At 38.2% G+C, this 12,934-nt stretch overlaps 1 protein-coding gene across 6 annotated transcripts in view; it reads right to left on the bottom strand.

Moving 5' to 3' along the window:
* Positions 1–12,934, bottom strand: part of hspa12a (heat shock protein 12A) — a 263,037-nt gene that overhangs the window by 64,060 nt on the left and 186,043 nt on the right. For all 6 annotated transcript variants that reach the window (XM_072557347.1, XM_072557349.1, XM_072557348.1 and 3 more), the window contains exon 2: positions 1,055–1,137. In XM_072557347.1, the coding sequence (XP_072413448.1) occupies positions 1,055–1,063 (9 nt within the window). In that variant the 5' untranslated portion in view covers positions 1,064–1,137. The remainder of the gene's footprint in view (positions 1–1,054; positions 1,138–12,934) is intronic.

Below are 12,934 nucleotides of genomic sequence, written 5' to 3'. Positions count from 1 at the left end.
AATTATGACTTCTATAAGCGCAACTGATTTTCAACGTTGAAAGAACTGATGAAGCAAACAAAAAGCTCAATCTTAACAAATTTATCAGTTTTGTCCCAGTACCCTATAGTGGTTTCAAGGAAAGCTGTTGGATAGAAGCCTAAAATCATACTGACCCTCTCAGTAATGGAAATATCTGAACTTGACTTCAGAGTCAAGTTTTAAAAGTTAACAGTAAATCAGCCTGTAAGAAATAGCCAGCATAGATTTCTCTTTCAAAGGTCTTAAGTTCCACAACACTATTCAAAACATAGTGATGGAGTTATCTCAAAGTTCTGACCAATAACTACCCATCAATTTCCATCAACATTCACCCCTACTTCTAATCCCCAATAGTGCTCAACCAATCTTACAATAATGACTACGCCACTAGTATGAGGCATTTTTGGGGTATCCTGAGGAAATGAAGGATACTATAAGAAATGCAGGTTTTCCTCTTTCTTTGGAATGAACCATTTTCTAAGGACAAGACGCGTGATAGATGTGGGAGCCCTTTGTTCTGTACTGTGGAATCAGCACACACAGTCTCTTTATTTATTCATATATTATTAAAATTAAGTCAATTTACACCTTTCACAAATTTTCATTCAGATTTTCAAAACCCTCTCATTGTAAGATTGGATATGCCATATGTTGGCTCTATGAGACTGCAGTCTGGTTTCCAAACTGCCACCAATGAGAATGTACCAATGAGAAAACTTTAGAAGTTCATAATTTAGATTCCAGTTTTGTCAAGTTGCCTCTAACCAGTTATCACAATTATAACAAGACACCAGCTTTAACACTGATCACATTCTGAATTATACCTCTTAAAAACATATTAATAATAATGTAGCACTATAAACATCCAAACTCAGAATAATTGCAGATTGTAATGAAGTAGATGTCCAGATTGTGATTAACAATATTAATAACATTATTAATAAACATTAATTCTGCATGACTGAAACTTCAAAGAATTGTAATACATCAAAAGACATGCAAGCAGTTTAAAAGTAAGGAAGCATTCTCTTACTGGAGACATTGAAGGGCTAAGTGGGGTAATTCCAGGCTCCCCCAGGCTTTTAGCTGGCGATGGAGAAGGTGAAGAGACATTTTCTGCAGAGAGGTAATAAGCATCATTAGGTCATGACTCATTTTCAAAAGTGAATTGCAAAAAGAAAATAGGAGTAGAATACAAGATGAAAGTAAATAACTCTAATTTATCCATTGAAATCTGAGAAACAATCAGTTTTATTTTGTTTATAAGTGAAACTTCAATGTGGAAAAGAAACTAGAACTGCTGTTTAGCTAAACGCTCTGTAGCTGAAATGCAAACTTATTTACTTTTATGAAAGTTGATGGGCCTGTTGTAGATTATCAACAGATTATCATGTCATTTCACTTTTGTACTCTATTTGAACAATGCTCTAATATTTCTAAATTTGATTTCAAATTCAGCTTGTGTCCTGATCTCACTTACTTTAAAGAAATAGATTGTAACAGATTGCTCTGGTAAGCAGGTTAAAATAGTGGCTGTCACAGCGAGCAAAGATTACTGTGCTTACCATGAATAAGCAGAGATACTGTTAAAAATAACTTTGTTATACAATTATTCAAATGAGCCAACTGTAGAAATTAAAATTGGGAGAGATGAATATTGCATGGCTGAATCAAAATCTCCCACTTCACATCATTACACAAAGTCAAATTTTCTCCCATACTTATTAAATACAGCTGATTCAGAACCACTAGTTGTAAAGAAGAATTCAGGATTACTGATTTCTAAGTGACCCACTGGATTTTAAAACACTTCATGTTATTTCTAGGAGCTAACTAAATAAAAGTTATGCAAACATGGGAGGAATTTTCTCCTCTGGTGTGGCACAAACAGTGGTGAAAACATTGGAAAAATACAAAGAACATGAAAATGTCAAAAATGCCACATCGTGAGCTGTTTGTTCCAAGTGGATGTGGACTAAGCCATTATACTCAAACACTCTGGACAATGGGGTTTTGCTGAAAAGGAGGTCCAACCAACTATTTAATCTAATCATTGTATACAATGGACCTGGAATGTGAGTTTGCTAGCCTGCCATGACCATATTTAGTAGATGGTTAGTTTGCAAATGGAGGTCATGTGATAGCAAAAAACCAAGCCGTTGTTTAAAAAAAATGCTTTTTCATATCAGAGAGACCATAAGTAGAGAACAGTGAGAAGAGAACTCATGGTCCACTCTTTGTTGCTATTTTGAGAACCCATGCCCCGTCTACCTCTGATTAAAGACCATAGGCAATGTCTTCAATTTTAGTAAACTGCTGAAAACTGCAAAGGTTGTCTATCACGACAAAATTTTCTCTGCACTGCATTTGGAAAAATCAATGATCATAGGCTGAAACCATTCAAAGTGTCCACATACAGAATTCATACAAAATGAACTTGCTTTTGGAAATTCTTAAACAATTTACATTCTTTCTGTCCATGTAAGCTGCTTTCTGAGTCGGCTTCTTGTGGCACAGTGAACTATGAAGCCTGTGTTTAAGTCTCATCTGCTCCATAGAAGTATTATAATATCTATGCAGGTTGATTAGAAAATATTTATGTCTGCGAGTTGGATTTTATTTTAATGCATCAGGTTTTAAGACCCACAAACATTCTTTTCTGTTTTAAAACTTACATGAATGTCTTTCCTATAGCACAGGATTTAAACAACATAAATATAGTCTAAATTAACAAGCAACTTCTTTTACAAAACATCTACTGAGGAAAAGGTGGTGAACTATTGTAACACTATATACCTGGCTGTAACAATAGATATAAGTAATTGAAATTGCTGCTTTGCTCATTTTCTATGCATGTGCTGTAACACCAACCATGGGCTCAATAGAGATTCAGTAAAAAATGAAATCTAAGTTGTGCATTCAGCTCTCAAGAACCAAGAATGTTCGGGCTGAGGGACATCACTGTAACCCTCTTATTGACAACTGCTGGCAGCTGACATATTTTGAAGGTAAAACCACCTTTGTTCATCCTTTTCTAGCATGTGAATTTTGCAACAATAAAAATTGCCAAAAGTATCAAAGCAATCTATTCTTCAACCTCAGTCGAGTTATTAGTTTAGTGAAAGGGTTAGTGCTTGAAGCTGTGACTAATGGATTAAAAGCTGCAAATGCTTCCTGCCTGTGGATACAGAGGTTCGTTTTGATGTCTTTGAAGCTGGAGAAATAAAACACTGCACTTCCTGTCAGCTTCCTCTTGGCTTAGACTTTCAAAATTAGTGTGCTAAATTTGGAATGTAAAGCAGTGATTTACTTTTTGACAAGTTGCTTGAATGATTCAAGGCTTTTCAGATGTATAACTTCAAGTGATCCAAAGGAATGATGTTTTTCTGTTTAGGAATAAAGATTACTTGTAACTGCAAATTTCAAAGGAGTGCAAACTACAAATATTGATTTCCAAACTGTACTTCCCCAAAGAAAACTGATAGCCTTATAGTCTAGATAAGTATTCATTCCTTCGATACACCACCATCGTGTCTCTTTTTACTTGTGGAAATGTTAAATGCCAATTTTATATTTTTTTAAATTCTAAAATTGGTAAAAGATAAATAAATCAAGATTGTAAACACTACCATATTTTTAAAAAGTCCTCTCTCATGATAAAATGTATTTTTAATGTTGGCACATTCTCAACAGTGAAGCTTTCCCTAGTTAAACAGTTCATTGCCATTGAGGTAAGAATAAAGAAACATATCAGAAGACTGACATTTTTAGGGGAGGTAGTGGTGGCTGACATCTTTCACATGGAACAAGTGTTTTTGAAGAAATTGATGGGAATGGAAAAAGTCATAAGGAAAATCTTTTGAAAAAGTCAACTTTCTGAGGTTGATTACTACGCAAGATAAAGGTCAGAGTTAGCTGGGTAATGTAATAGTACAGTACTTTACTGCCAGCACAAACGAGAAATTTTGGTGAAATGTCATTCGGATGTACTGCCTGCACTCAGTTACATGTTTTTTAAAATTATGTACTATTAATGTTTTGAATGTCAATATGTTATAACCAAAACTTCAGAGTAAATCTATTTTAAATGAACTTTAGATATAAATATTCTACTTTATGATTAAATATAATTGAAAAGAAAACTCAGGACCAACACATTCAAAAGCATTGGAACCACAGTAAAAGGAGTGTTTTCATTGTAAACTATTCTTGGACCAATTTAAAGAAATGTCCAGCACCCCAAAGGAACCTGAATATGCGCAAAGAACAGCCTGTTCTGACCAAATCAATCAAAGTATCCACTATGTAGTAAACATATCCTGGAACGAGATGCTTTTGCTAATAACTGAAGACAAACATTGGGTGCAGGAGGTTGCAGAATCAGGAGCAATTCTTTAGCTGAACATTGTTGGTTGGATAGTCCAAGTCCTCACAACTGCAAGCAAGGTGAGCTCCTTGGTAATTTTACCACAGGTCACCAGCTAAGAGCTGTACGATTAGTGTGGGCTGCTGAGCTCCTGATGCTGATGGGGAGTACCGCAACTCTGAAGCTTCGGCAGCATCACTGTGAGAGGTAGTTATTTGTGATATACAGGAGGACCAGAGCCAGTGAAAAAGGATGTGACAATGGGTCAGGGGGGAAACCTCTTCTGGGTTACGGTCATAGGTGCTGCCTTCCTTGCTAGAAAAGCAAAACCTTCCTTCCTGGGCTTCTGTTGAGAAGATGCCTCCATTAGTTTGAGCTATTGGGATGTGACATAGTCTTTAATTTGGGTTTAACATATCTAAATTGGCTCTGTGCCGCTATGAAGCAGATAATTTCTCCACATCCGCTATGAAGCAGATAATTTCTCCACATCCAGTTCCACTGTCGGCAAAAAGCCCTGATGACAGACAGGACCAATCTGACCTGCCATATCTTCCTATCCCTTGATTTTTGTGGCTCCCCTGCTTGGCCACGCTCTCTCTCTCCAGCAGTAGTAAAACCCCTGGCCCTTAAGCGATTGCCAGTTCTGTAGTCTACTGCATTTAGTGAGCTCAACCATAGCTGCCTATTTTGTCTTAGCGTTATTATGACTGCAGACTTGAATAATTAACTATTAATTAAAATGGCTTTGCCCCATCTCCATTGTCTTGCAATTTTTTCTTTTCAGCAGATATCTGGGTGAGAATATAGGAAGTCCCAGGTACAAAGTAACCCTTTAAGTGCCTCAGACTTTTGTTTTTATGTTGAGTTGCTTGAACTTTTGCGTTTGTTTGTTTCTAATAAACTTTGCAACAATTTTTTGCAGTGAACTTTTGTTTCTTTTGCTTTATCCTTTTAGTGAGCTTGTTTTTAAGGTACTTTAGATACAGGTTCTCGTGAAATGGGACAGAATTATAGAAGACATTCCAGAGTGATGTGACCGTATCTGCAGACCTTGGTACACACGAATGCCAATGACCTACGCCAGCTGCCATGACATGCTGCAGTCAAGCTACAATTTATGGAGAGCCTTGTGGTGTTTTTGAAATTTGTCACTGCCCTGAATTGTTATTTTTTTCTGGCTCATTCCAAGTATATGACGGAATCACAGAATTATTACTGTACAGAACAAAACAGCCCACTATGCTTGTTCAAGCTCTTACAAATGAGCATCAGTCCATTTAACATCAGATCAGTCAGCATGGCCAATACTTATACCTTCTTTCCCACATGTTGGAATAACATGTCAGGTGACAGTGACTCCATTTAAAATCAAGGCCGACTGTAGCATCAAGGAGCCCTTGCAAAATTACAGACAATGGGAATCCGGGGCAAACTCTCCATTGATTTATGTCAGGTATGACTCTATGGAAGACAGCTGTGGATGCTGAAGGTCAGTCATCTCAACTCCAGGACATCTCTGCAGGAGATCCCCAGGACAGTGTCCCCAGCCCAACCATCTTTAATTGCTACTCAATGACCTTCCCTGAATTATAGAGCCAGAAATGGAGTGTCCTTTGCTAATTGAATGAATTCCTCAGGTACTGAATTAGTCCATGTCCAAGTGCAGCAAATCCTGGACAATATCCAGGCTTGGGCTGAAAACTGGCAATTAACATTTGTGCCATGCAAAGGCCAGCAATGTCCACCTCCAGCAAAAGAGAATTTAACCATCAAGCTTTGATACTTCAAAAAAAGGAACAGCTGTTACAGCCAGAAATTCTTCCCATTCACCATCTTGGAATACCCAGAATCCACACTAAAATTGGAGATGGCAGTGGATAGTGAAGAAGGTTACCTCAGATTACAATGGGATCTTGATCAGATGGGCCTATGGGCTGAGAAGTGGCAGATGGAGTTTAATTTAGATAAATATGAGGTACTGCATTTTGGGAAAGCAAACCTTAGCAGGACTTATACACTTAATGGTAAGATCCGAGGAAGTGTTGCTGAACATAGACCTTGGAGTACAGGTTCTCAGCTCCTTGAAAGTGGAGTCGCAGGTAGATAGGATAGTGAAGACGACATTTGGTATGCTTTCCTTTATTGGTCAGAATATTGAGTACAGGAGTTGGGATGTCATGTTGCGGCTGTAAGGACATTGGTTAAGCCACTGTTGGAATATTGCAAGCAATTCTGGTCTCCGTTCTATGGGAAAGATTTAAAACTTGAAAGGGTTCAAAAACGATTTACAATAATGTTGCCAGGGTTGGAGGATTTGAGCTATAGGGAGAGATTGAATAGGCTAGGGCTGTTTTCCCTGGAGCGTCAGAGGCTGAGGGGTGACCTTACAGAGGTTTATAAAATCATGAGGGGCATGGATAGGATAAATAGACAAAGCATTTTCCCTGGGGTGGGGGAGTCCAGAACTAGAGGGCATAGGTTTAGGGTGAGAGTGGAAAGATATAAAAGAGACCTAAGGGGCAATCTTTTCACGCAGAGGGTGTTGTGTGTATGGAATGAGCTGCCAGAGGAAGAGGTAGAGCCTAGTACAATTGCAATATTTAAAAGGCATCTGGATGGGTATATGAATAGGAAGGGTTTGGAGGGATATGGGCTGGGTGCTGGCAGATGAAATGAGACTGGGTTGGGATATCTGGTCAACATGGACGAGTTGGACCGAAGGGTCTGTTTCCGTGCTGTACATCTCTATGACTCTAATGACTCTTGATTGCCCAAAGTGTGTCTACAAGGCACAAGCCAGGAGTGTGTTGGAATATTCCCCACTTGCCAGGATGAGTGTAACTCTGACAACATTTAAGGAGTTTGACACCATCTGGAGCACAACAATCCGCTTGATTGGCACAAGATCCACAAATGGTCTCTTCTTCCTGCACTGGTGCTCAACGGCAGCAGTGTGTATCACTTACAAGGTGCTTTGCAGAAGTTCACCAAGGCTCCTTAGACAACACCTTTCAAACCATCTAAAAAGGTTAACAGCAGCAGGTGCATAGAAACACTATAATTTGCAACTTCTCCTCCAAACCACTCACAATCCTGACTTGGAAATATATGACAGTTCCTTCTGTGCCACTGGGTCAAAATCCTTGAACTCCCTGCCTTTGTGTCAACCTATAGCACACACACAGTGGTGGTTCAAGTGGGCAGCACACCATCACCTTCTTAAGAACAACTAGGGATGGCCAATAAAAGCTGGCCCAGCCAGCAAAGCCCACACTCCACGAATGAATTTTAAAAATGCCACCACGTCAATTTGCCTAATATACTTGATGCCATTATGGAGTGATCATGTCCTCACCTCTGAGCCAGGATATCTAGATTCAAGGCCCAGTGTCCAGACCCCTGCTCTGAAGGTATCTGATAATATCTCTGAACAGGTTGATTAGAAAGTACCGACATGACACTATGGATGTTCATGGGTGGCTATGTTAATATTAACTGACATATGAAGTTCTTGGGAGATGAGTGTGGCAAGTTGCTGCCTGGTTGTTTGCCACAATGAGGTACATATACTTACAAACTGAAAAGAAAGAGCTAGGCAAGGAACAAGCAACAAATATTGATGAGCAGCACATCATGCCACAAAATCTAATCTTTCATTTCCTCCAAGTCAAACACTAAATCACATATAATCCTAACTTGGACATCACCTTTGTAATCACTGCATCCAAACCCTTGAGCTATATTGTCAAGCTACAAATACCTTTATCACATGGACTACAGTAGCTGAAATACATGGAGGAACGCTGTAAATAACAAATGTGCAATGAAGATAAAAATGGCTGAAACCACACCCAAGTGGGCAGAGTAAGTGGTTTGACATGTAAGGGAGAGGGCTTTAAGTCTAAGTGATGTGAGCCCCTTAAGGGCAATAGCATTGCACAGATATGCAGCCAGTGAAACTAAAGCACGCCTGCAAGTGCTACATGCTTTGTGAACATAACTTTCTGTACTCAGTCCGATCCTTGCCCCAGTACTTATTCCTGACCACAGCAGGCAAATTAACAAATGAATCCTACCAATGGCAATGATTCAGAGGCTATGTTATCTACCTCAAAATATTCAACATGCAGCTAGACAGAGACTCTCTCACACACATACATGCACACAGAAGCTAGAAGAGAATCCCCGACAGTATCAAAAGAGGCCATTCAGCCCATCAAGTCTGCATCCCTCTGAAGTACATCTAAACCACATCCCAACCCCACATTTGCCATGGCTAATCCACCTAGCCTACACATCCTTGAACGCTACAGAAAAATTTAATAGGCCAATCCACTTAACATACACATCTTTGGACTATGGAAGGAAACCACAATACACAGTCATAGAAAGAACTTGCAAACTCTCCACAGGCAGTCATCCAAGGCTAGGATCAAATCCAGGTCCCTGACACTATGAGCCAGCAATACTAACCTCTGAGCCACTGCGCTATCAGTAAAAAATACCTGTCCTCTCACTGTCAGTCTGAGGAAACGCCTGTCTTATCAGCATCAATCTCAGGAAATACTGTTGCTATCAGGTTGTGCCCCAGAACAACTTGCAGTATCAGCATCAATCTAGAAATGTTTACAAAACTGCCATCCATATGGATAAATGTGCAGCAAAAGTTTCACCAGGATTAAATTAGAGAGTTACAGTGATTTTTCTGTAGGGCTATTGTTTACCACAAACACCAATTTCCACTTTTCTTTTGGGGGCTGTTTCCCTGTCCATCAGCCAAACCTTTTCCCAACTAGGGTATGACCCACTTCTTATATATTTTCTAATCAGAAATATTCAAGCATGTCATGACACACTTCTTGAGCTGTTGGCAGTGGAATCCAGGCCTTCTGGTCCAGAAAAGGAACACAGAATGTAGTTTTTTTTTAATATCTAGAAGTGCTATCACACATAATCGAACAGTTTTTTTTCCCTCTGACCACCAAACCAAACATGTTAGTTTTCACCAATATCCACCACCACTAAATCACCCATGTTTACAAGTCATCAATTTACCTCCATATCTCTTCAGGGTCAGGGCAGTGCAGTAGCACCAAGAATAGGGATGGAAGGGGAATTAAATCAAAATAGAGTTTGAGGGGGAAATAAGGTCTCCACTGTCTGTGGTGCCCACCTCTCTCTCAGAGAATTGAAAGTTTTGGTGAATAGCATAAGCTCCTTTTCCAAGGACACCCTGAGACAGACAGGAATGCAGCATCCAGTGCATATACATGTGCGAATCAATGCGGTCAGAGATGTTATTACACACCTCTGGAGCAAGTGCGACTTGAACCCAGATCCAGGGACACTGTCACTGCACCACAAGAGGCCCCCAATATAAAGTCCAATGAGCATTATCTGCTCACAATCAGATCTGGAGCTATTCTGGTTTACCTTCTCTGAACAAGCTGATTAGAAAAATAGGTTCTGGTGTACCCTCAACAGAGCCCTGCATTTCCACCACTGCCAGGAAACACCCTTGCTATCAGCATCAATCTTATATCTCTGGATTATCAGAGTCAGCCAAAGAATGGCTGCAGTATCAGCATCAGTGCCCAGAAGATATTCACCCTCATTATATACCAAATTTACCATTCCAAGTTACCAGAGAACAGAAATCAGCTTATGCCATCCCCATTTCTCCATCAATTCTCTGCAGCTCCCACTTCATCTATGCAGGCATTCCATTCTTGACCCTATGTTTCATTTTACACAACTTGCAAGGAAGACCACAGGAGGTGCATTAGTTCATAAATAAAGACAGTAACAGCCATCTTTAACAACATTCTGTAATAGACTGATCTTAAGGTATGACACTACCACTTGGCATTCAACTTCTGGGTTCTGCTGACATTGACATTTGAACACTATGTAGATCAAAAACTTCCAGACTTAAAAGCCAATTAACTGAATTAAGACTTTAGTCATATTTTTATGAATTTCCAATTAACCACATGAAACAAAACTCACAAAAGATAAAATATTACATAGAAAGCTTAGCTTTTCAAAAATATGTTCTGTTTTGTCCCTCTTAATAATAGTTCCACAACTTCATGTGATTTCAGCAATTTTTCCCAAAAGGTGTTTTGTTAATGATTTCTTTCAGATTGTGATGCACCTTAATGATTGCCACAATTTGCAAATCACTCATGAATTGCAAATTAAAAACTAATTACTTGAAAATAGAAGCAGTTAATACTTTTTTGTTTCTTAAAAGAATGTTAACTAATTGGCCAAAACAAATTCATATTTAAACATTATCCTTTTGATCACAAATAGCAATTATTTTCATTCAACGCAATCAAAGAAAATTGGTTTTTAGTAGGATGAGCAAGCTGTGAAATTACTTTCTATTCATTGGGTGTACTTTTAATTAACTATATAAAATTCTGTAAAATTGTTATGAATAATTTGATTACAAAGCTCTTGTAGATTCCAGGAACATCTCTTATAATGATGAGGAAAATAGATCTTTCAGATCTTTACTGTCACAGCAAGGACACAAGCTCATACTGAAATTATTCCAGAAAAGTAAATTAAAAAATACAAATCAAGGAATTTCAACCTCATCATAGTTGGAAGGTAGTGCATATCATATGGGTTGAGTTCTCTTCGTCCACATCTAGACTTGCATTCTGACACAATTGTGTCTGGTAGCATCACATGTAACTGTAGATTGATAACTTAATTTAAGTACAGAAATGGGGACTTGTGAAAATACCAAGCAAGAGGACAGTTATCTCAGAGTTGCTCGTGCTTCACTCATGCTTTACTTCATTTTGGGAAGTAAAACATGGATCTCATTTATAAATCTAAGTCGGGTGGTATCCAGTGCATTCTATAACAAAGTTACCACATTAAGGCAGGTACAACTCTGAGGAAATTCTGGGTACCTGCTGTGAGTTGATGCGTTGCATTGTTTTTAACAATGTCAGCACACTATCTCCTGTAATTATTGTCCCACTAAGACAACAGTGACGGCATTTCCCAAGTAATTGTTTGGCTAGGGATTGTTACGATGTCACAAGGAATATGAAAGCAGCTGTGTGAAATATAGGTTCATTTCTTTTCTTTAGCCCCACAGTATAAAAAGGCAATCTGGTATAGTATCAGTACAGCCACTACACTGTTGATTGTGTTGATGAAAAATACAAATAAGTAACCTATATTACTAGCATGTGGAGAGTGAGAGTTCTCCCCTTGACCATGGACACTTCAGGGAAAGATCCACAGAAACCGTGGATCAAAGTTCAATGCCAGCATCAAGAACCTTGCTTAGTTTAAATGTAATTTTTTATAGCAAAGTTTCTGTCATATGCAGACAGCTTAATGCAACAAAGCAATCAGATTATTACAGTATTAAAATTATCAGTTGAATTGATCTTAGGAACATTAAAGACTTGACAGGACACACTTAATAATGCCAAAACAAACCATTGTCTTAATGCATCTGTGTCATACTAATATGCCAATATAAATTTTTAAAGTCCAAAAAACAAATAGTTGCTTTCATATTCCTGTTTATTTAAATTGCCCCATACTGTTAATAAAGAAAATGCTTAACAACATAATACTATTATGTTTGAGAAGGAAAGGAGGTATTTACTTGCTGACGTGATCATTGGTACCTCACTTTATAGATCATTATCTGCTTTTTAAAATCCATTAAAAATAAAAAATATTGCAGGTGTCACTATTTAAACATGGACTCCCTCCAAATTATTTTGATATTGCACATGCACTAACAACAACTAATGCGTTTTGGAAAATCACGAAGAGCACTTAACTTTTGCAAGTAACTAACTTGGTTTTATGTAGTTAAAAATCACATAACACCAGGTTATAGTCCAACAGGTTTAATTAGAAGAATACTAGCTTTCGGAGCGTTGCTCCTTCATCAGGTGACAATTAGCTGATGAAGGGGCGACACTCCGAAAGCTAGTGTGCTTCCAATTAAACCTGTTGGACTATAACCTGATGTTGTGTGATTTTTAACTTTGTACACCCCAGTTGAACACCCGCATCCCAAATCCTGGTTTTATGTAATAAGAGAAGCAGGGAGGATGATTCCATTTTGTAATGTTTTAGGGTACATTTCAACTTGGAAGTGTTGTCAAATAATTCTTCAAAGACTATCTTTGTCCCCAATCAGTCACTGCCTTTTTCCATTGCCAAGGAACGTTATTACAACTTCAGTTGGTCTATTTCTGTGTCCCACCTTATACTTTATATGATGCTGCTGTCAACAAATTTCTCTGTCTTCCTTTGCAGTTGGTGAACAACATTCACTCATGTGAAAGAAAGAAAAATGACTGGCCAGTATAATTAGCAAAAGGTCAGTAAATTCAATAATATCAATGTAAATAATAATAAGCATACTTTCTTAGTTCCACTTATGAGAGTTTAAAAGTTTTTCCCATTCATTCCTATTGTGGTGAAAAGCTAACTTTAGCAATTTGGCTTGGTTTCACATACGATGAAATTTGATGTAAATAAAAACAGAAG

Source organism: Chiloscyllium punctatum, chromosome 38, assembly GCF_047496795.1.
Source record: "Chiloscyllium punctatum isolate Juve2018m chromosome 38, sChiPun1.3, whole genome shotgun sequence".
NCBI lineage: Eukaryota > Metazoa > Chordata > Chondrichthyes > Orectolobiformes > Hemiscylliidae > Chiloscyllium > Chiloscyllium punctatum.
Note: the sequence above shows the minus strand (reverse complement) of the source record. Positions and strands in the feature narration are given on the sequence as shown.